Below are 22,139 nucleotides of genomic sequence, written 5' to 3' on the forward strand. Positions count from 1 at the left end.
AGTGAGGATTTAGCCTTGTCTCTTTACACTGTTTTTTGTTTTGTTTTTTTCTCACTGCCCTCATCCTTTAATTATGTGTAGTAGTGTTATTCTCTTTAAGCTACTAGATATGTTTTGTCAGAGTTAGTATAGATAGGAAGTGAGGGTTCAGGGCTATCTTTGTGTCACATTCTTTTGTGAAGTGATATTGGCAATACAGTTATGGTGATTCTAGTTTAAAAAATAAAGCAAGATAATGTTGGCTTACATTAAGTTTGATTTCATTTTTAATCATTGTGCTGAAAGGTACTAAAGGAATACTTAGATAATGTCCAGTTGGGTCATATCCTTGAACGTGAAGGAGGCTGGGACAGTGTTCAGGATTGGATGGATGTCCTCAGTGGTGGAGAGAAACAAAGAATGGCGGTAAGTATACTCTGAAAACATTGCAGGACAATGTAACTGGTTGCATAAAGTCACTCTTAAGAGTCCAGTATTTTGATTAATCAAGGTACACAATTTTAATCTTTTTATTTATCAATTGTTGCAGTGTGGATTAGTTTAAATGATAATAAAAGTGCTTGAAAATGTATAACTTGCATGTGCATTTAGAATTCTGAAAAATTCATAAGTTTTCCAATTATATACTATTTATCCATTGGGGATTAATTAAAGTGGGGGAAACTTTCTAGCATATTGATCCTGGGTTATATGGTAGTCCAAGATGTCTTAATATCTTTTCCCTACTGACCCCTCACTGAAGTTGTTGTCTCTGAAGTATCTGAAGGTGTTAGAGATGATCCATTCTAACTGTGTTCCCATTTTATTCTGCTCCTGCCCTCCCCTGTTATATCTATTCTGGTTTCAGGGCTCAGTATCTACTACCCAGGGTTATTTAGAATTTTTACATTTTCCTAATAGAGGCATTTGAAAGGAGGTGTTTTTATTTTATAATTGTCTAAACTTATTCCTGACCCAACATGACTACAAAACACTGCATATTAAAAGTGATACCTTGAATACTTTGTTAAGAGGGTTAACTTTTTTTAAAGAGTCCTTTTCTAACTATGCATACCATAGTTTGACCAGCTGCAGAGGAATTTTTTTTTCCCCCAGAGTGTTAACCTTCTGGAAATTAGAGAAAACTGTAGCCAAAGAAAAACAGCAAAATAAATGGCTTATTGCTGAATTGCTTACTCATTATCTTTAAATTATATTCTCCCTTTTTTGTTGCTCTTATTCCCTGATAGTGCATGTTATTTTTCCCAAAACATACCCATTCTGGGGCGCCTGGGTGGCACAGTCGTTAAGCGTCTGCCTTCGGCTCAGGGCGTGATCCCAGTGTTCTGGGATCGAGCCCCGCATCAGGCTCCTCTGCTGGGAGCCTGCTTCTTCCTCTCCCACTCCCCCTGCTTGTGTTCCCTCTCTCGCTGGCTGTCTCTCTCTCTGTCAAATAAATAAATAAAATCTTTAAGAAACAAAACAAAACAAAACAAACCATACCCATTCTGTATGAACTTAATATCAACGTGATATTGTGATTTGTCTGGCTAGTGCTGTAACATGAGATTAATCTATAGAGTGAAGAATGGATCATAAACAAAAGAAAAGAGATGTCAGCCATACTCAGAATGGAAATTGGATGGTAGGAGTAAGAATTTGAAGTGATTGAGGTTTCTGGAATCAATTAGAAGATGACTATAGAAATAACTGCAAGTCAAGAAAACAAATTTAAGTTCCTGTTACTATGACTTCAAAGAAAATGGAAGGATAGGTCAAGATTCGCAAATGTGCATGGTATAAATCCAGAGAAAAAGGAAAACAAATGTGCTTAATTAAGGAATCCTGTGCGTGGGGTATAAAGGTACAGCGGGGATAGTCTTTATTTGAAGATAAAAAATTCAAGGCCTTGAGGAGTGAAGGGGATATCTTGGGGAGAGGGAAGGAGTGGAGGGAGGAACACTGAAAAGCCAGATGAACCATGATAGAGTTGGTTGGGAAATGGAGAAACTCACCCATGGCGCTGCTGTACGACCAAGCCGTGGTGTGTTCTGTATAGACCAATATTTGGAGAATTGGTTGTGAAATTTAAAAGAGAGCATATTGTTTTGCTACCTTCAAAAAGTTTATGGGGAGATGGGGAAGGCTAATACAATAGATGTTGAGGTTGGTGAAATTGGGCAAAGTTTGTGTATAGTCATTTTACTGCTCTTACAGTTTTTGCAAAGTAAAAAATTGAGGAAAGTGAGGACATAATTTTTATAAATTATAAAAATTATAATTTTTTAGGAAGAACAGACTTGAAAGGTCTAACCACCCAAAACAGTGAATATGTAAGAGTGGAAGTTGGCTGGTGTAAATAGATGAACCAAGGGAACTTTTGGATAAGGAAAGTCAGATTTGAATTGGAGGGAATGGAATAATACTACTGAATAGAAGGGAGGTCTGGTGAACACATTTCTAAAATTCACTGAGAAAAGTTAGTAAATAGAGGGAAATAAGATAATTATTCCATAATTTTAGTGAAAAAACTTCATCATGGTATAATTTCCACAGAGTTCATTACTAGCTGGGAGTCTGCTCTTTGCAAGGCACTGAGATAAGTGCCTGCCCTTACTAATCTAGTTAGGAGACCCAGATATTCTCAACTAACTGTAACATAAGGCAGCCTTCCATTATAGCTATAAAGAAAGAACACTGGGATAATGATGAAGGAAGGATTGGTTTTGAATGGCAGACTCTATGTAATTCTCCCAACAGCCCTGTGAATTAAGGTACAGACGATGGAAAGACTTGTAGGCCTCAAGCAGCTTCCTAATGCCACATGGCTACTGAGTGGCAGAATGGAGATTCAAGTGCAGGCGGGTTTGACATCAGACTTCTGCTCTTGATCAGTACATTATACAGCCTCCAGTGCGCAGGTGGACTGTCTATCCAGTTCTCTTCTCTCACTGCCCCTCAGAGTCTCAAGTAATGTTTGCCTTACCTTCATTGCACCCCTTTGGGCTCAGCCATTACCAGCCAGGATTGCTCTACCCAATATCGTAGTTGTGATATCTTATTTCTCTGACTGATAGTTCTCTTTCCCACTCCATTATGCTTCTTCCTATTTAGCAGTGTTTTTTTTTTAATCATGAATTACAAAAAAGTATTTATGATAGAAAAGTTGGATATAAAAGTATAGAGAAGGACCAAAAATCCCTTAACTAGAGAAACGACTGTCATAAAATTGTTAGTGTTTTTTAAAACCAATTTTATAATTAATTCTTTTTCTTCTACCTGATTGGCAGCTGTCTCCCTTCTTCAGACTCACTGATATCTTGAATATTGACCCCTCCCTTTTCTTATGATTGATCAGCCCCCTTCTGACTCTGCCTCCTTTCCTATCTAGTACAGACTTAATAATCCAGGGTCTGGCACATAGGAGGTAGTCAGGAGGTATTTCTTAAAGGAATGAACAAATGATCTTTCCCCTTAACTTCCTTTCCCACTTTTTGTTTCCTCCTGTTACCTCAGCTTCAGCCCAAGAGCATTCTTGCCTTGGTGTTTCTGTACATAGGCTTCCGAGCGCAGCTGAAAGATCAGAATGATGTGGTTTGGTGCTGCCACACTTTCACGGTTTCCAATCTTACAGGGGCTCACAGTGTTCTTTGGTGATCATTTTACTTACTTTTGCCCCCTCTCTCATTTTTCATGATAATCATTTAAAAACTACCAATCTCAGGCTTTCTGCCCTATTTCCTACTCCACAACTCCCAGTAGAACAACTCACCTTCTTAAAAAAAGAGAAGCTATTCTCATGTCAGTCACTGACCACTCATTTTTATTGAGGGCTTCATCGATAGGTGGTAGGCTTAGCCCTTTACATTGAATTCTTTCAAGTCCTTTGAGGCAGGAACTGTTGAGTGCCCCCTTGTACAGAGGGAATTGAGCCGTAGCACAGCGAAGTAGGCTGCCAAGCAAAGATAGCTCGTGAAGCTTACAGCTGTGGGCGGGGCTTGTCAAGCTCGGGTGGCAGTACCACCGCGGTGTTCATGTACTTATTCACTTTACAGTCTTCTCATATTGTGGTATCAAGTACTGATAGCATAGTGGAAGAGAGACACATGAGGAAATTGCCATGTAATATGCCAAGTGTGGTGGTGAAGGTATGCGAAGAGTTCCTTGGGAACACGAGGGGCGGGGGGGCATTTGTGGAATGCCTTCAGATAATCAGTCCTCTTAATTAAGTTCACGCTGGACTGTCCTGACCTCCTTACTTATGTCTGTGCAGGATATGTCATCCATCCTCTTGAGAAAGGCTAAATGTCTCCCATGTTTTTGGACCCCCTCTCCTCTGACTTTATCATATTCTTTCCTTCAGTTATGTATGTGTGCAGATACACACACCTTATATTTAATCTCTTTCAGTCCTTCTCTTTCAGAAAGACATTTTCAGGTCTTCCTGATGTAAAAAGCAAACTTTGCCTTAACCAAAGGTCCTCTGTAGTCTGTACCTTTCGTTCTCTGCACAGCCAAACTTCTAAATAGTCTACACTTGCTGCTTCCCCTTCTCCTCACCTCATCAAATAGAGTTGCTTATGTTTTAGTCATTAATTTATCAAATACCTAAATGTTTCCTTCATGCAAGTGTTGGATGTACAGTAGTGGTTAAAGTACAGTCTCTGGGGCGCCTGGGTGGCACAGCGGTTAAGCGTCTGCCTTCGGCTCAGGGCGTGATCCCGGCGTTATGGGATCGAGCCCCGCATCAGGCTCCTCCACTATGAGCCTGCTTCTTCCTCTCCCACTCCCCCTGCTTGTGTTCCCTCTCTCGCTGGCTGTCTCTGTCTCTGTCGAATAAATAAATAAAATCTTTAAAAAAAAAAAATAAAAAAAAAATAAAGTACAGTCTCTGCTTATGTGAATGTAATAGTCTAGAGAAGGGGACAAAGCGACAACATACAGTTCACAACATATGAAGGGCTGCAGAGAAGTTACAGGAAGGACCCACTTGGATTGCGGGAAAGGGGTCAGGGTAGATTTGAGGAGAAATTTCAAAGATGCAAGAACCAGAGCGCGGTGTTTGAGACAAAAGGAAAGTGACTTGTGCTAAGCCTCTCTGGCCTAAGACCCCTTGTGTCCTGGTAGTTGAGAGGAGGCAATTTTGGCTAGAATGTTGAGATTAGAAAGCAAGTAAGAATCCGACTGTGCAGGGCCTGTGGGCCATGGTAAGAAGTTTGGGTTTTGTTCTAAGTGAAGTGGGAAGTTGAATAGAAGCGTGAAATTCTTTGGTTTATATTTCTGAAAAATCCTTTCTGGTTACAGGGAGAATGGATGGGAGAGGAGTGAAAGAGGAAGTAGGCTATTCATGGCCCTCCAGGCAGGAGATGATTGTGTTCTGGGCTGAGGGCATGATTGTGGAGACAGGGGAAAGTGAGTGGACTACAAACTCTGAAGGACTTACTCGAATTGACTAAAAAATATGAGGGTGGGAGTGTGAAAGGAGAAGAAGGGAGGACTCGTGGCCTTCTAGCTTGAGCACCTGTTTGATAGTGTTATTTTCTGAAATGTTTAAGGTGTGGTGGAGTATATGGATGGATGGATTTTAAGTGGAGAATTCGATAACTGAATAGAACTCTCAAATGGGAATTTTTATTTAGCAATCTTGAAATTTGAAGAGAAGGCTATGCAAGAGATATGTATTGAGAGTCCACAAATGTAAATAATATTTGGAATCATAAGATTTAATGTGATCACTCAGGGAGAAACAATATAGGATAAAGAGGAGTGGACTTAGGAATTGGCCCTGAGGAACCCCAACATTTAGTGGTCAAGTGAGGAAGAAAATTCTGGAAAAGAAACTGAGGAAGCAGCCTAAGTGAGAAGAAGCATTAAGACTATGGTTTCACTGTCACTTTCTCAAGAAGGAGGAAGTGGTCACCTGAATTGCATGTAGCAGAAAAGATAAATTGGCTAAGGATAGAAAAGTGTCCATTGGTCTTATAACATGGCACTCATTGCTAGGGGCAATGACCAGTTGGAATATCTGTTAGACAAAGGATCAGAGTAAATAATTCCGAGAAAATAAAATACATATGGAAAGTAAATGAGAAAATGTTCAGCATTCTTACTAAATGAAGAATGAAAGCTATAACAATCTTGGTGTTAATTTTTGCTTATAAAATTAGCAGAGTCTTTAAAAAATGAGCGTATCTGTTATTGACCTCAGGGATATAAAACAGGTGCACTCAAAAATTACTGGTGGAAATATTAATTGGCAGCTTAATATCAGTTGATATTACTTAAGCAACAGAATGTTTACAAATAAACACATTTTTGTACTTGAGCCATCTGGAGTCTGAAATTTCTTAGATTTGGTTAAAATATGTACCCTCTAATCTTGTGTAGAGAAGTTTCTCTAATAGTTTAAAGCTCAACTTCGTTTCACATCAATCTTAAATGTTTTGGATTAACTCTTAACAGTAAATTTCCTATGTGTTACATTTTCCCCTTGTTCAGGAAGATAGTAAAAACAGTTTTTTTTTTTTTTATTGTTTCTGTTTTGGGGAAGTAGGTTTTTTTGAGTTAAAATAATTTTCATACTTGCTTTACGAGACTCAATGCATATTTAATTTAGAGTAAATCTATTTTAGCTTATTAATTTCTGCATGTGATTATACAAAATATTTCTTTTTATGCTTCAGATGGCAAGATTATTTTATCACAAACCCCAGTTTGCCATTCTGGATGAATGCACAAGCGCAGTTAGTGTGGATGTGGAAGGCTACATTTACAGTCACTGTCGGAAGGTAAGCATTTCAGATTCTCTGTTTGAGGATCCCTGTCATTCTTCTTGGTTTACTCTGTGTCCAACCAAGTATCTATCCAAAGAGAAGATTTCAAGTTATTAAGTAACAAAATTACTATCAAAGGATGTTCTATCTGCTTTAATAAAGATTCCAAATGATAATTAATAGATAGGAGTAAAAAAAAAGAATTGTAAATGAATTCTGTGTATAATTCTCTTTAGCTGTATCTTAGATTTGAAACAAATACTATATTTAAATTTACTTCCCTTTTACTTCATTCCCTGTACTCAGTGTTAATAAACTGATATTTTCTTAATGTCTTCCATTCAGAATGAAACCTAAATATCATTTTGTCCATTTCTTTTTCTCCGGCCTGGGCAACATTTTACCAGAGTTTCATTTGGTAGCCTTTTCTGAGGCTGTGCATATTGATAGCGTTCTTTTACTATTCAGTAGTTCTGTGGTGATTGTCACACCATCTATACTCTGGTTGGATATCCTAACTATTTTACAGTGTTATGTCAGTAAAGGAAGTACAGGAGTCTTTTAACAAGGAGTCTTTTGTAATTGTTATTTGGGGGTTTACAATAAATATAAAAAGTCATGTTACATATTTATAGTATGAATCTGTACTATTCAAAGAGTGGTCATTGATCAGCATTTCCTGGGAGCTTGTTAGAATGTAGACTCTCTGGTCCTACCAAGTTAGAGTCCATGTTTTAACCAAATTCCCAAAGGATTCAAATGTACATTAAAGTTTGAGAAGCATTGATATAATGACAAGAAGAATAAATTTGCTACATTAATCTTTATAGGAAGATTTTTCTGTACTGATTTTATTTCTTTAATGGTTTCTTTTCTGTTCTTGAATCAGTTTTGGTCATTTATAATCTTTTTATGTATCTGTTCTTATAAACTTTCAGATTTATAGGTATTGGAGGTGTGGTCTCTATTTGATCAGTGATTTAGAGGCTCTTTGCTGATAGTTTTGACCATGTGATATCCCCTTATATTTAGTTACAGGCTATATGTCCCCACATAAGGTACAATTTTCCTATAAAGTGTAGATTCATTTAAAAGAAAAAAATTTTTATGGGGCCCCCAGTTGATAGTTTAAGTTATATTACTATAATAGCAGTTGAATATGTATAAGCATGAAATGAGATATGGAGTCCTTGAACTTAGAGCTCATCTGTAGCCACAAAACAAATATAAACTCACAAATTAAGTACAGACAAAACACAATTTCAAGTTGGTTACATTAAAGGAACCTCTGATACTGTTTTTCTGAAACTAAACCACCAGTTTGGGATTTAATTATGGAAAGGTATAGTCTGGGGTCCAGATCTTAATATTTGAATTTTGCTTATATATCTTACTTAAGTAATTCTGTCAGAAAGAATGCTTTCATTAAGTTGAGATCTGATTCAATTATTGTAGAATCATAAAAAAATAATATTTGAAATGAGCAGGCTCCACACCCAGCACTGAGCCTGACATGGGGCTCCATCTCATAATGCTGAGGTCATGACCTGAGCTGAAATCAAGAGTCAGACACTTTACCGACTGAGCCACCCAGGCGTCCCAAGTGCTATCACTTTAAGTAATTACTTGGTACCAGCAGAAGTACAAACACAGACTTGGGCACTTAAATCGCATGGTAGAAATGATCCAGAATATGCTTAGGCTAATTTTTTAAAAAAATTATCAAAATGAAAATAAAATTAGAACTCATGGTGGAATTATCTGGATACTCTAGCGTTTATCTCTGTCAGCCTTGAGAGATCCATTTTAAGAAACACCATGTAGAGCAAAGTTTCTCAGTCTCAGGTCTGTTGATATTTTGGGTTGGAGAATCCTTAGATGTGAGGAGCCATCCTTTGGTTTATAGCATATTTGACGGCATCTCTGATCTCTATTCATTAGATGCTAGTAGCACTGTCAGTTGTTACAATCAAAACTGTCTCCAGACATTGCCAAGTGTCCTCTAAGGGATAAAACTCCTCTCCTCCCCCCAGCTGAGAACCACTGATCCAGAGTATCTGCAGTTATATTGATACATTCTGTCTCGCAAACTCCAATTATGAACGAAGAGGGTTTTAAAAAATCTTTGTTAGAAATCTCTAAATCTTTATTTACAGTTTAAGAACCAATAAAGTTTTGGGACACCTGGGTGGCTCAGTTGGCTAGGCGTCTGCCTTCAGCTCAGGTCATGATCCTGGAGTCCCAGGATTGAACCCCACATCGGGCTCCTCGCTCAGTGGGGAGTCTGCTTCTCCCTCTGTCCCTCCTCCTTCTCATGCTCTCTCTCTCTCAAATAAATAAATAAAATCTAAAAAAAAACCAATAAGGTTTCAAAACCAGAAGATTTTTCATTATTTTGTAGCATGCTTAAAGGGGTAGTCAAACCTTGCCTAAACTAACAAAAGATATTTAAACTCTTAAGTTGTTCTCAATGTTGGTTCTTATATGTTGCCACAGAAACATTCATATATTTTCTGATGATAATACTGCTTTTCCAAAATCCGAATTCCCAGACACATTCCAAAACAGGGGTTCCAATAAAGGATTATGACCCTAAAACAGGGGTTCCAATAAAGGATTATGACCCTGTATTTGAAAAACAGATTGACTGTAGACAGTACTATATTGATTTAATTTTCCTGATTTTGACCTCTTGCTATTTTTACTATTCTTATACTCTTTTCATGTATTTTTCACAATAAAATAGAAACTGTGTCAGGATATATATTTTCTGCCCCACAAAGTAGAACATTTAATGCTAGTACCTGTTAGTTTTTTTCCTTACATAATTTATTGATACTTGTGTGTTTTTATCATGTGGTCAATGGTCTGTATTTTGCATTATCTTGAACATTGGCATCAATTGTAATTTTTTCTCTTTTACATTGATTTTTAATTATAGCTTCTGAAGACAGTCATTTTAATAGCTTAAAATATACAGACGAGTTTAATTTGTGATTCTCTATTATTAATATAAACCTAAATCATTTTCTTTGTGTTAGGTCGGCATCACCCTCTTCACTGTGTCACATAGAAAGTCTCTTTGGAAGCACCATGAGGTTTGTATTTCTTATATTGAATGGTTTAGTGGAATTTTATCTTATTTAAATATGTGAATTCAGGTGATTATGGTTTTAGATTTCTTGGTGTATGTTCTCTTACAAACATATACCTTGAAAGACAAAAAGTGATTCTAGATGTATTTGAGAGATATTAGAGAACCAGTTAGTGGTTCTTCGTTTTTATAAATGACTCTTGTGTAATAACTGACTAAAATTTACACAACCTTATCACAGCTATGCCTAAAGTTTTTCTCACCACCCAGTATTGACAGAAGGGAAAGGGTCTTAGGAAGGATTAGGTGGCAGAAAGTTTAAGGACATTTTTAGTGAGATCATGGCCGTGAGGGGAAGCTGAGTAATGTCAGCTGTGTTTATCATTGCACTGTAATAAATTAGAACCATTAAGTAGTCACTATAATTTACATAGAGATTACAGTGAGGTTTGCACTGGTATAGATCCCTTATGTATCCTGGTGTTCTAGCAGTGCCATTCTCAGTATGGCAGTTCTTTTTGGCTCTTTGTGTAAAATGATTAAACCCCCAAACTAAACCCTGTTAACTGAACCCTCCCCTCCCCTCCCCTTCTCTTTCCCTCTCTCTTTCTCTCTTTCCTTCCTTTTTTCCTTCCTAAATGATAAAGACATTTTAGGTTAAAAAAAAAAAGGGGGTTGAGAAAAATTAGAACAATGGTACAGGATATCTTGTGCCATAAAACACATACTGATGGAGCAACTTTTTCACCAAGTACTGGGCTAGATGTCCTTGGGGAGACAGAGTATTGTCTTTACCCTCAAGAACCTTATGGTTAAGATGGTAGTGTACAAATGATAAAATGAAGAGTGTAGGACTTGAAGTCAGAAAACCTGGGTTCCAGCACCACTGTTTCTGGCATCAGTTGCTTCCTTCATAAAATAATGTTATTGACCCTTGCTTTCCTGTCTCCTAGATTACCATGAGCATCGAAGAGGTAGCCTGTATGAAAGTATTTAGTAAAAATAATGGAATTCTTATAGCCATGTGACTTTTAAAGATACTTTTTATTATTGTATGACATACTATAATTTGTCCATTTTTCAGAATGAAATGAGAAATTGAATAACTAATAAAGCAGTTTAAAAAGTACCCAAGCCTTTGTGTTTTCTCAGGAGCTCATAAACATCACAGCCACAGGGCTGTGAGAGTGCTTGGATTTGACCTCCCCTCTTCTTCTGGTGGGGGAGACAAGCACAGAATATCAAGCAGTGATTATGTGAAGGAGGGATGACACAGACTACAATGTCAGAGGCCAGAATAGCTAAGAAATAAGAAGAAGATGAAAAAACATGGCTTTTCTGTAAATAAAAAGCTGCTAAATAAAACAGAAGCCTTTGTAACTGCTCTCCTAAGTGTCTTCATAGGATGGGATATACAGTCCCACTGTATAGCTCTTTTCTTCCTCTGCTAAGACCACGAACAAATAAAAAGCCTTAAGTTAGAGGTTCCGAACTGATCCAGGAGACCGGATAAAGGAAGTATTCAAGACTGCCCTATTGGATAGGCTTACCCTTAGTGCAGTTCAGCCTGTGGTACGTGAGATCCTTGGTTGTGGGGTTACGGAAGCATTCTGTTTTGTAGGATGCTTATACATTTGATTCCTTCAAAATAATGAGGCATTTTGGTATTTTAGTTCTCATAAAGGAAAGTACTCTGTCCACTCGAAGCAGAATTGTATTGTTGTTATTTTAAAAAGAGCAGACTTCTTCATTTAGTCTTACCTTTCCAGGTATAAAACTTTTGAAGGTATTAGTGGCTTAGAATAAATTCCAGTCATTTTCTTATATAATAACCTCTACATAAATTCCTGACAAAAAGGAAATTCTCTTAGTCATTGATTTTTCCCCCCCACTTCTTTCCTGTAGTACTACCTGCTTATGGATGGCAGAGGCAATTACGAATTCAAACAGATAACAGAAGATACGGTTGAGTTTGGCTCTTAGAATCCGGAGAGCTGTACCGCTTCAATGAAATCATTACAGAACACACGTAGAAATACACAGTACATTGTAAAATAAAGTTGAGCTTAGGTTTTTTTTTTTTTTAAACAAATTAATTAGATATGAAATAATTGAGAACAAATTGTTAAACCATTTAATACTATATAGGATCTTGCTAATTGTGTATATGTTGGTTTAATTATTAATATGTACTAAGAATGTCCTTATTCTTGTGGTTAAAAATCTGCCTAAATTAAATTGGGCTTAAATCAGTGTAATCTGATTCATCCTGGGATGTAAACCATTTGAAGTCAGCTAATTTGACTTTTATGGCTCTATCTTTTCCTTCAGTGAAGAACCCTGTTTAAAACTGGGGGTCATCATTTATCCTATTCTAAGAAGATAGTCTTGAGTTTCATTTTCTTGTGCTCCATGATAGTAGGAAACAAATCATAGTATATTTTCAAAATGTACAACACCAATGCATAATAGCATTTATCACACAGTGGCTGATTTCATTAGCTGCCACCGTTATACTCATTCCTTATATAGATCTTGGGGTACATTTGACTCCAGGAAAGCCATTTCAGTTTTCTTTGGCTAAATAACAAATGTGCCCCTCTCAATCTGCAGTATTGAGTTGTTTTGAGGGTTCTTTGTGGGGATAAAACAGAAGTTTATGTGCAGTCTTGCTTACAAGGGGTGGTTACTATGTTTCTCACCTAACCTTCCCAGTGTTTGGGATATTAACACATAAAGTCCTTATTTGTCAAGCTCAAGGATTTTCATAAGAGTTTCAGACTTTTTAAAAGAATTGGATGGATCTGTGTATGTTAGAAGCCCATTCATTAGAAGTATGGTGGTTACATGGTGTTAAACTCCAAATGAGCCATAGGAATGCACTACATGAAGTAATGCACTGAGAATGCAATGTTATCACTGTCTTTGACCATGATTTTATGTTTACAAAAATGTTATAATTACGCACATGGGTGAATTATGTTTCCTAGGCCCTGGTTTATCTCTGTGAATCTTGAATAACTTTTTTATATTTAGGTTATTATGTTGAACTATCTGAAGAGAAATTGATTTCACCTCACCAAACCACCATTAATGACTTACATGTATTATTTACACAGGGAAAACTGAAACTGAATTTTATCAATAAGCTAGATATGAAATCAGTTTTATCAGACTAGGGTTCAGAAATGGGCATTTTATAATCTTGTTGCTATATAACTGATTTTGGGTTTTTTTGCAGAATTAACTATAAGAATCACCGGCTACCAAAGTAAAACTTGATGTACTGATTCCATCATACATAACATTCAGTTTTTACCACTCTCTTTGGCAAACTTGTCTACTTACTTATTTTCTGTTTAGATTAAAGAGAATCAGATATCCTGTACAACCTTTGCTTGTTCTTTTTATTCTGATATCTAAAAACTGGGTAGGTAGTTCACGCATAGTTTGGACAGTCTTGACTTGAAAAACACAAAAATAAATTGACATTCAGAAATCCCTTTTAGAACCCTATGCTTCTTTTTCAAAAAGCTATGTCAAATGTGATTTTTAACAGAATGAATTTCTCCTTTAGATAAGTCACAGAAAACCTTCAGTGTACTGGGACACCTGGCTGACTCAGTTGATAGAGCATGTGATTCTTGATCTTAAGGTCATGAGTTTGAGCCCCAAATTAGGTATAGAGATTACAAAAAAAAAAGTTAAACCCCACAAACTTCAGTGTACCTCACAGCCCTGAACCTCCTAATTCCTTCCATCATGGATTTTTATCATCAAAAAACCAGTTGGGGTTTCTTTTTTTTTTATTTTTTTCTTCCTTTTAAAATTTAACAAACATTAAAGTGTTTCACTGAGTCATAGAGGAATATCCTTTTCCTGGAGAATCACCATATACACTAACGTAATGATGGTTCTACGAAGACCTACAATAAGGAAATCCAGCATTTCTAAAACATGATTGACCACAAAACATCTTTTTCCTCACAGTTCCTCTTAGCATCTTCTATAGGCTGCACTGGGAAATGGAGCTTAATCTGAAAAATAAGCTAGAGAATGAATTTCATCTGTGAGCAACATATTGCATCCAAGTGTATCATTCTGTGTTCTAACACCAAGCTTCTATTTTTCCTACAACAGAAAATAAGGGTGTAAACAATTGCAGTTGTTTGCTGTGCACTAATAGAATAAAACGTATCTAGGGTTTGCCTCTGCATGGGAGGCAAAATTTTACTCCTCCCCTCTTTGGGTTTTTGTCTGGGCCTGAGAATTAAGTTGACATAAGATGGGTAAACAGGAAAAAACCATACAAGTTTATTTAATAAAAGTTTTAGGTGATATGGAAGCCCTCATAAGGAGATGGCCCAAAGAAATGGCAAAACCTAAAGGCTTTTTATACCAGGTTGAACAAAGAGAGGCAATTGTGGAAAAGTAAATAAGCTATGTGAGGAAGTCAAACGAAGATAAGAAATAAGTAAGGTTTGTGTACGATTCTCTCAGTCTCGACATCCCGTCCTTGGTGATGAGAATGGTACTTTCCTTCTGGTTTAGGGAGGACATCTCCGTATGGGGATGATAAGTATTAGCTTGTTTTCAGGAAGAAAAGGGGGAGAGTCAGAGTGCCTTTCTTGCATCTGTTCTTTTAAGTGTTTTTAGCTCAAGAACAGTCAACGCCAGGGGCACCTGGGTGGCACAGTCGTTAAGCGTCTGCCTTTGGCTCAGGGCGTGATCCCAGGGTTCTGGGATCGAGCCCCACATCAGGCTCCTCTGCCAGGAGCCTGCTTCTTCCTCTCCCACTCCCCCTGCTTGTGTTCCCTCTTTCGCTGGCTATCTCTGTCAAATAAATAAATAAAATCTTAAAAAGTGGCATATTCTGGGGTGGCGTATTTTGCCACCCTTCGCCTTGTTCCCCTCTCATAGTAATTAGCATTTGACTTAAAACTAGAGATACTGCAGTAGTGTCTGTCATTTCCATACGTACTTTTTAAACTTTTAAACTTGATGTTTAAAACTACGATTTGCCTAAAGATAGAGTGACTTCTATCAGATGGACTTTAGCATCGTTAGTTGTAGGAAAGTATTTACATTTTTACCTACATCAGTCATTTTTCCTTTGTGAATAATTGAAATGTTCTGACTTATACCATATGCATGTCACTTAAAAAATCTTATCAAAAGTTACTGAAAATCAGTTCCCTCTTCATCCCTAGGGGCAACCATTTTAAATTGTCTTGTGATGATTGCTTTTTTGTCCCCATTTTAAAAATAATATACTACACAGCCATATCTTGATATATTAATTTTAGACATTTCCTATTGCCCATTTTGTCACTGGCCTGATCCCCTGAACTCCAGGACTGACCTCCTGAACTCAAGAAACTATTAGAAGCGTCTGCCTCGTTTTACCTTTTAAAAACTAACTTAACCGCTGGAACACAAAAAGGAACATTTGAGGAAGACACCTTAGCAGTTGAATCAAAAAGTGCCTCAGCCTCATCATAATGTTAATATATTTCCTCTGAATATTCATTCCAAGCCCTTCTCAAAGGAGCCTGCCTTCTTGTGTTCAGGGAGTCACTGCTTTGGAAATTACTTCCTGTGATCTCCTTTGTACAAATAGGGTGACCTTGTGAGGCAACTCCATCTGATGCATTCTCTGTCTATAGCTCACCAGGGAGCCATCCGACTTTGGTCCAGTAACAAATTTGGCGACCCAGAGGGGACTCGTGTTCTTCGGAGGTTCCATCCTCTAGTTCCCTCCTTTCCAATGGGTAGAGCAGTGGGGTGAGGTGAGGATTCCTCGGGGGGAGATGCAGTTTAACAGTAACAGCTTCAGGTGCATGTTTTTCAAGTGGGGCCTGTTCCCATAGTCCCTACTGTCTGACCTGTGTTGCTGGATTGGCATCGTTGCCCCTTTGGGACACCCAGCAGCTGCACTGAGCCTTTTGTTCGGAGGATCCATTCATGGAGGTGGTTGGTGCTGAGCCCACAGCATGACCATAAGAGTTACTCTTTGAGTTGTCTCACAAAATCTGGGAAATTTGGCCGGGTGCGGGGGGAGGAGAAGCTCGCTTAGTAAAGCCTAACTCTTTCAAGTCAAGCTGGAGGACTGAATGGTCCTTCAAACCCAGCCTAAACATCCCAAGGTGCAGGATTACAGCACCAGGCCATTTAGGGACTCAGAAGCTGCAGCCTAGCAAAGCAGGAACAATCTTTTGAGGGCTTAATTGAATGGAGCCTCGGTACCTGGTTGTTTGGTCTATTTGTCAGGGAGACATGACATTGTTGTGTTGTTTAAAAACCCATCAGCCAGGGCTCCTGGGTAGCACAGTCGTTAAGCATCTGCCTTCAGCTCAGGGCGTGATCCCGGCGTTCTGGGATTGAACCCCACATCAGGCTCCTCTGCTGGGAGCCTGCTTTTTCCTCTCCCACTCCCCCTGCTTGTGTTTCCTCTCTCGCCGGCTGTCTCTCTCTGTCAAATAAATAAATAAAAAATCTTAAAAAAAACAAAAAAAACCCATCAGCCTTCCCAGAAAGGCTGTGGGATTGTCTGAAAAGGCATACAAATTGGGATCCTGAGGCCCATGGTAGTCAGGTGGTCCTTAATACCTATTTCATATCTCAGAGCACTCCAGATATCTGCAGAAAACTTCAAAAATGGGCAGTAGGTCCCAACATTAACTCTGCTCAGCTGACAGAGACAGCTTTTAGGGTATCGAATCACAGATGTTACAGAGGATGAAAAAAGAAGACAAGAAAATGAAAAGACAAGCTGCTCTTCTGACAGTAGCTCCAGTCCACAGGAGGTAACCCAGGGGAAGAAAGGAAGTCCCCATGGGTAAGTGCTCCCAGCCCCAAACCTGGGACCAAGAGACCAGAGACAAAATTGGGTTACAAGCAGTGTGCATATTGTAAGCAAGAGGGGAACTAGAAATCACTTTGCCCAAACTGCCCAGGAAAGGGAAGAGGGGTGGGCAAAACCAAGTCATTCCAGTTGCCCCTCATAGAAAACCAGATCCCCACCTCCCATGAGGAGCCCCTGTGGTCTTAGTAGAAGATACAGTTGAATCTTTCCTTGAGACTGGAGCCACCTTTTTTCTATGGAACACCCAGAACAGTAACGTTTCCAATAAAAATGTAACATAAGGGAGTCTCAGGAAAAGAAGAGACCAAAAGATTTCTGGAGACTTTGACCTGTGAAATGGGCCAAGATTACTAAAGCACTCCTGTTCAAAACCTGGCCTTCAGCTTCCATCAGGTTACTTGTCCAGGATAGGTACAAATAATAACTATAAGGTTTTTGTTTGTGTCTCACTAGGTGGTATTTACCTCTGGATGGTATTGTTAAAAGTAATTTATGAAAAAACTTTATTTGGTTTAAAGGCAAGTGCTTGTAAAAATTGGGCATTCTGAAACTCAAAGGTAGAAACTAACCCAAATGCTTTTCAAGTTCACGTGATCTGCAATAATCTCTTGCAAGTCTGAATTTGTTGACTATCTGCATGTCTTTTGGAATTATCAATGTGAAATATAATACAGATAATCAACTTTTATTTTACCTGAATTCACGGTGCATCTGTTGCAATTTGTCAATAAAAATGACTTTAAATGATGGTTGATTTTATCTGGGAAATTGTTAAGAACAGTTGGTTGAATAGATAAAAAGTCCTGTAGGTAAATTTATAAATAATAGCTTCCAAAATCTATGGTAACCCAAAACTTCAAGGCTTTGCTGGATTAGATGATAAACTGGGTTGAATTCATTGGATATCTAAGTAGGATAAAATATGGAAACATTGATTACTAAACACAGACTTATTCACTTTGGTCCTGTTACAGAGAAACTAATGATAAATTGGGTCTGTTAGTAAACATATTTTACGCTTTATCAAAAATAGTACTACGAAAAGTATGCATTTCTAGGAATAATGAAATGTATTCAGAAATTTGCTGATCTAAGAATTCTGGTGTAACAGTTCAAAATTGCTTTACTACTTAGTTTTTCTAGAAATTAAGGTCTGTAGGGGCTCCCACTTGGCTCAGTCAGTTAAGCATTGCCTTCCCCTTAGGTTGTGATCTCAGGGTCCTGGGATCAGCTGGGCTTTGGGCTCCCTGCTCAGCAGGGAGTCTGCTTCTCCCTCTGCCCCTCCCCCCATTCTGTCTCTCTCAAATAAATCAATAAAATCTTTTTTAAAAAAAGAAAAAAATTAAGGTCTCTAAGCATTAAGAATTATAATAAATGTAATTAGGACTCTGTATGCAAGGAAAGTGAGATAAGTGTTTTTGGTAAGAAAGGTATGAGGAATAGAAATACATTTTTGTTGAGGGAAAAGAAAGTAACTTTGTCCTAAAATGAGACTGGTTGTATAGGAGGAGATAGAAAACTTAGGACAAAATCTGAATGTAAAAAGAGAGTTGTAATAAGTCTGTGAAAAAGGAATCTCTAGAAAGGAGCCTTATTCATGATGGAGACTGAGATGGGAATAAATGAGTTTTAAGAGTACACTGGTATAGGGATGCCTGACTGGCTCAGTTGGTTAAGCATCTGCCTTCAGCTCAGGTCATGATCCCAGGGTCCTAGGATCGAGTCCCTCATTGGGCTCCTTGCTCAACGGGGAGCCTGCTTCTCCCTCTGCTGCTCCCCCTGCTTATGCTCTCTCTCTTTCTAAAGAGGGGGAAAAAAAAGTGCACTGGTATAGGGTGCCTGGCTGTCTCAGTCAGAGGACATGTGACTCGACTTAGGATCATGAATTCGAGCCCCACCTTGGGTGTAAAGATTACTAAAAAATAAACTTAAAAAAAAAGTACACTGGTATAGGCTGGAATTTGGTTTACTCTTGATAAGAAATTGTAAACAAAGTTTTTTCTTTACCCAGGAAAAATAATTTCTATGCTTTGTCTTTATTGGGTCTTTGATTACTTAAGAAAATCCGATCTTCTTAATATTAAAAGAGTTAAGTTTGGTTAACAACTATAACTCCCTGTAGAATGTCTTACTGCCAACTTGGTTAAAAGTTTTGTAATGATCTGTGATCCCACTTAGATGTGTACTTTAAAACCTTCTGATATTTTTGACAAACTTCCCCTCCAAAATGAAGACTTTTTGACTAATTAGACTTGTTTATTTGGTATGGGAAGCATTACCAACTAAGCGATGATAAATCATCTTAGGTTATATTGTGTGAGTAAATGCTCTGACTGTTCTAGAAATTATATAAAATCCCTAAAGTTCTAGTATGTCCTAGTATAATGTCATCACTTGTAATTCTGATTATGAGGTGTTATATGTCACAAAAATACTATAGCCAGCAAAGGATATATAAGGTATCAAAAGAAAAGGCCCTAATATCTAAGGAAGCTGTAGAAAACTTGGAGTTTCTTATGTCTGAGGGGTAATGAGGTCTTCCTCAAGAAAGGAAAATAGCAGTATATCAGCTCACCCCACCAAGGATGCACAAAAAGTTGTGTGGATTTTTGGGAATGGCCGTTTTTTTTCACATCTGGATTCCTAACTGGCAATTGCAAAACCCCTTTACAATAAGCTTAAAGGACCTGAGACAGACCCGTTTGGGATTAAAGCATGTGACCCAGTTTACTATAGTCACAAAGATCTCGAAAGTGAACCCCTGTTCGATGCAGAAGCAGTATGGATAAATAGGTTTCCATTTTAGATGGGGGGGGGCAGGCGGGCCTCACTGAAAAGATAGTACTTGAGTAAAAGTTGTAAGGAAGTGAGGGACCTGGCCATATGGACATTTGGGGGAAGAACATTTTAAGACGAAGGAAGTGGTAAATGTGAAAACCATGAGGTGGGCTGTGCCTGGCCTATTAGAGTGTGATGGGCAGCCTCTCAGCCCACAAGGGTTCTCACCCTGGTTGTCACACCTGTGTATCATGCACCCTCACACTGATGAAGGAACACAACAGAATCGACCATGTGCGGGGCACCTGGGTGGCTTGGTGGTTAAGTGTCTGTCTTCGGCTCAGGTGATGATCCCAGGGTCCTGGGATGGAGCCCTGCGTCGGGTGGGTGGGCGGTTCTTGGGGGGGGGGGTTCCTGCTCAGCAGGGAGCCTGCTTCTCCCTCTGCCTCTCTCCCTATCTTGTGCTCTTTCTCTCTCTCTCAAATAAGTAAATAAAATCTTTAAAAAAAAAAAAAAGTGACCATGTGCGACATCTGAGGCTAAGGCATCAAAGGCATTTTGTCTTCACCTTGCTGCTTGGAGGGCTCACCCTGAGGGAAACCGGCCGCTGTGCTGGTCAGGAACCGCAGGCAGCTGGAAGGAAGGTCCCAGGCCCTAGCCACGGCTGACTTGCCGGCCTGTCAGTAGACCATCTTGAACGTGGGTCCCCCAGGTTCAGGGTAGCCTTCAGAGACGCCTGCAGCTCCAGATGGTATCTTGACTGCAGGCCTCTTGAAAAACCCTGAGTGAGAAGTGCATCTTGATCCCTTTCCGAAGTCTTGACCAACGGAAAGCATGGCTTTTGTTGTTTGAAGCCTCCGATTTGGGGATGCTTAGTGATGTGGCACTGGAGTACTAACGCCTTAGGAAACACTAAAGAGGCGGAAATAGTAAGGGAGTGAGTGTGCGGGATGTAGCAGGGGGTAAATTCAGAGAAGTAGTGAGGGCCTAAATTATGTGATTCATGTCCGAAGGGAAGTCACTGGAGACATGAACGAAGGGGGATATGACCTGACTTGGGTTTTACGGGCTCTGGGGCTGCTGTGCTGAGGCGCGGACTGCGGAGGGCCGGGACCGACGAGGGGCGGGACAGCGGAGGGCCGGGACCGCCGAGGGCCGGGACCGCGGGGGGCCGGGACCGACGAGGGGCCGGGACCGACGAGGGGCGGGACCGACGAGGGGCGGTAGCGGGGGAAGCAGGTGAGGAGGTCCTTACAATCATCCGCTAGAGGTGGTGCGGCCGTGGCCCCGGGCAGGGTCGCGGCGGTGAGCGTGGTGAGAAGACGTAGAATTCTGGATGTATTTTTAAGGTAGAACTGGTAAGATTTGCTGAAAACAGTTTAAAAGATTGGACGGAACATGGAAAGCAACGTCTTAAAAGCATTCTAGAGCCCACATAGAGCGAAGAATTACCTAGCCGAGGGCAGGGACAGGCGGAGAGCTCGGAGGGGGAAGCTGCAGACCCCAGAGCAGGCAGCTGAGAGGTGGAGGGGACTTTGAACGGGGCAAATAAGGGTCAGTTGGGTGCTGCCAAGAGTGGGACCCACTGCGTGCTTCGAGCAGCTCCCCTGAAAGACAGAACGGGCTCACAGAACCGTGAAAAAGACCCAAGAACCACAGACTCTTACCAGCAGCTCTCCGGAGGATACGAGCTGCCCCCAGGGGTTAAACTAGAATTTAGCTCCTTCGAGATGACCTATGGGAATTTAGCTCCTCCCTTTCCTCCAGGCTCTCCTCACCTCCGCCAGACGCAGAGGTTTCTCTGGCCAAGAAGCAAACAAGGAGCCTTCAACAGGCGGTGGGGCGCCCCACAAATATGCACGCGCTGGCCTCCCCTCCCTACGGAAATCAGCCTTCACCCAGACGAACCTGGGGTGGGGTGTACCTCAAATCTGGGCAAGCTGGGTCGCCACAGGACCAGTTACAGCCAGTATAGAAAGGAGCCCACCTCGTACGATGAGCCACACCATCTCCGTAACGAGCGAGAGTCGTGCCCTGGGTCCACCGCTGCCGAGCGGGGAAGACACCCGGAGCAGACACTCAGGAGGAGGCGCTCCCGCAGCGGAGGACGGAGGACGACAAGTACTGTGAGGCGCTGACACACCTGCCACTCCTGTGCTTCTCCCGCTCCAGGTAAGTAAAGCCCCCGGGGGAGAGGGTCTCAGCTTTGCGCTCGGGTCGCCTCAGTCTGGACGATGCTGGCTCGGCTGCTCTGGCTTCTCCAGCTTCACTGCCTGCTGCCAGGCCCCCCCAGGGGGTTAACGCGTCTGCGCCTGCTCCATCATGAACGGCGCAGGTCACTGCCGGCACCTGGGGATGGAGCGTTTCCGGCCGGCTGTGCTTTCCCCTCGGGTTCTAGACACGGGGTATGATGGTTCCAGCCTTAAGATCTTGAAATGAACACTTTCCTGGTATTAGTTTTCGCCACAGTTGTTCTAGGAATATCTAAAACTATCAGCAAACCGGAGCGCCCTTGGGAATTCCCTGGTGAACAGAAGTAAGAAATAATACGCTGCTCTGGACTACCTGTGAGTGGGAGGGGGGTCCGTGCAGGAATTAATACTTCGTGCTGTGCCTGCAGTCATACGTAAATACTAAGAACATCCTTGAG

At 40.2% G+C, this 22,139-nt stretch overlaps 1 protein-coding gene across 6 annotated transcripts in view; it reads left to right on the forward strand.

Moving 5' to 3' along the window:
- ABCD3 (ATP binding cassette subfamily D member 3) overlaps window positions 1-22,139 on the forward strand; it is a 117,719-nt gene that overhangs the window by 66,153 nt on the left and 29,427 nt on the right. For 2 of the 6 annotated variants that reach the window (XR_004623315.1, XM_034653941.1), the window contains 4 exons: window positions 286-405; window positions 6,663-6,767; window positions 9,794-9,850; window positions 21,257-21,661. Coding sequence is in view for 5 of the 6 variants with exons in the window: in XM_034653941.1 (XP_034509832.1) it covers window positions 286-405; window positions 6,663-6,767; window positions 9,794-9,850; window positions 21,257-21,619 (645 nt within the window). In the remaining variant the exon portion in view is untranslated. The other 4 variants (XM_034653939.1, XM_019798264.2, XM_034653940.1 and 1 more) reach the window with 4 other exon arrangements.

The sequence above is a fragment of the Ailuropoda melanoleuca genome, chromosome 2, assembly GCF_002007445.2.
Source record: "Ailuropoda melanoleuca isolate Jingjing chromosome 2, ASM200744v2, whole genome shotgun sequence".
NCBI classification, from domain to species: domain Eukaryota; kingdom Metazoa; phylum Chordata; class Mammalia; order Carnivora; family Ursidae; genus Ailuropoda; species Ailuropoda melanoleuca.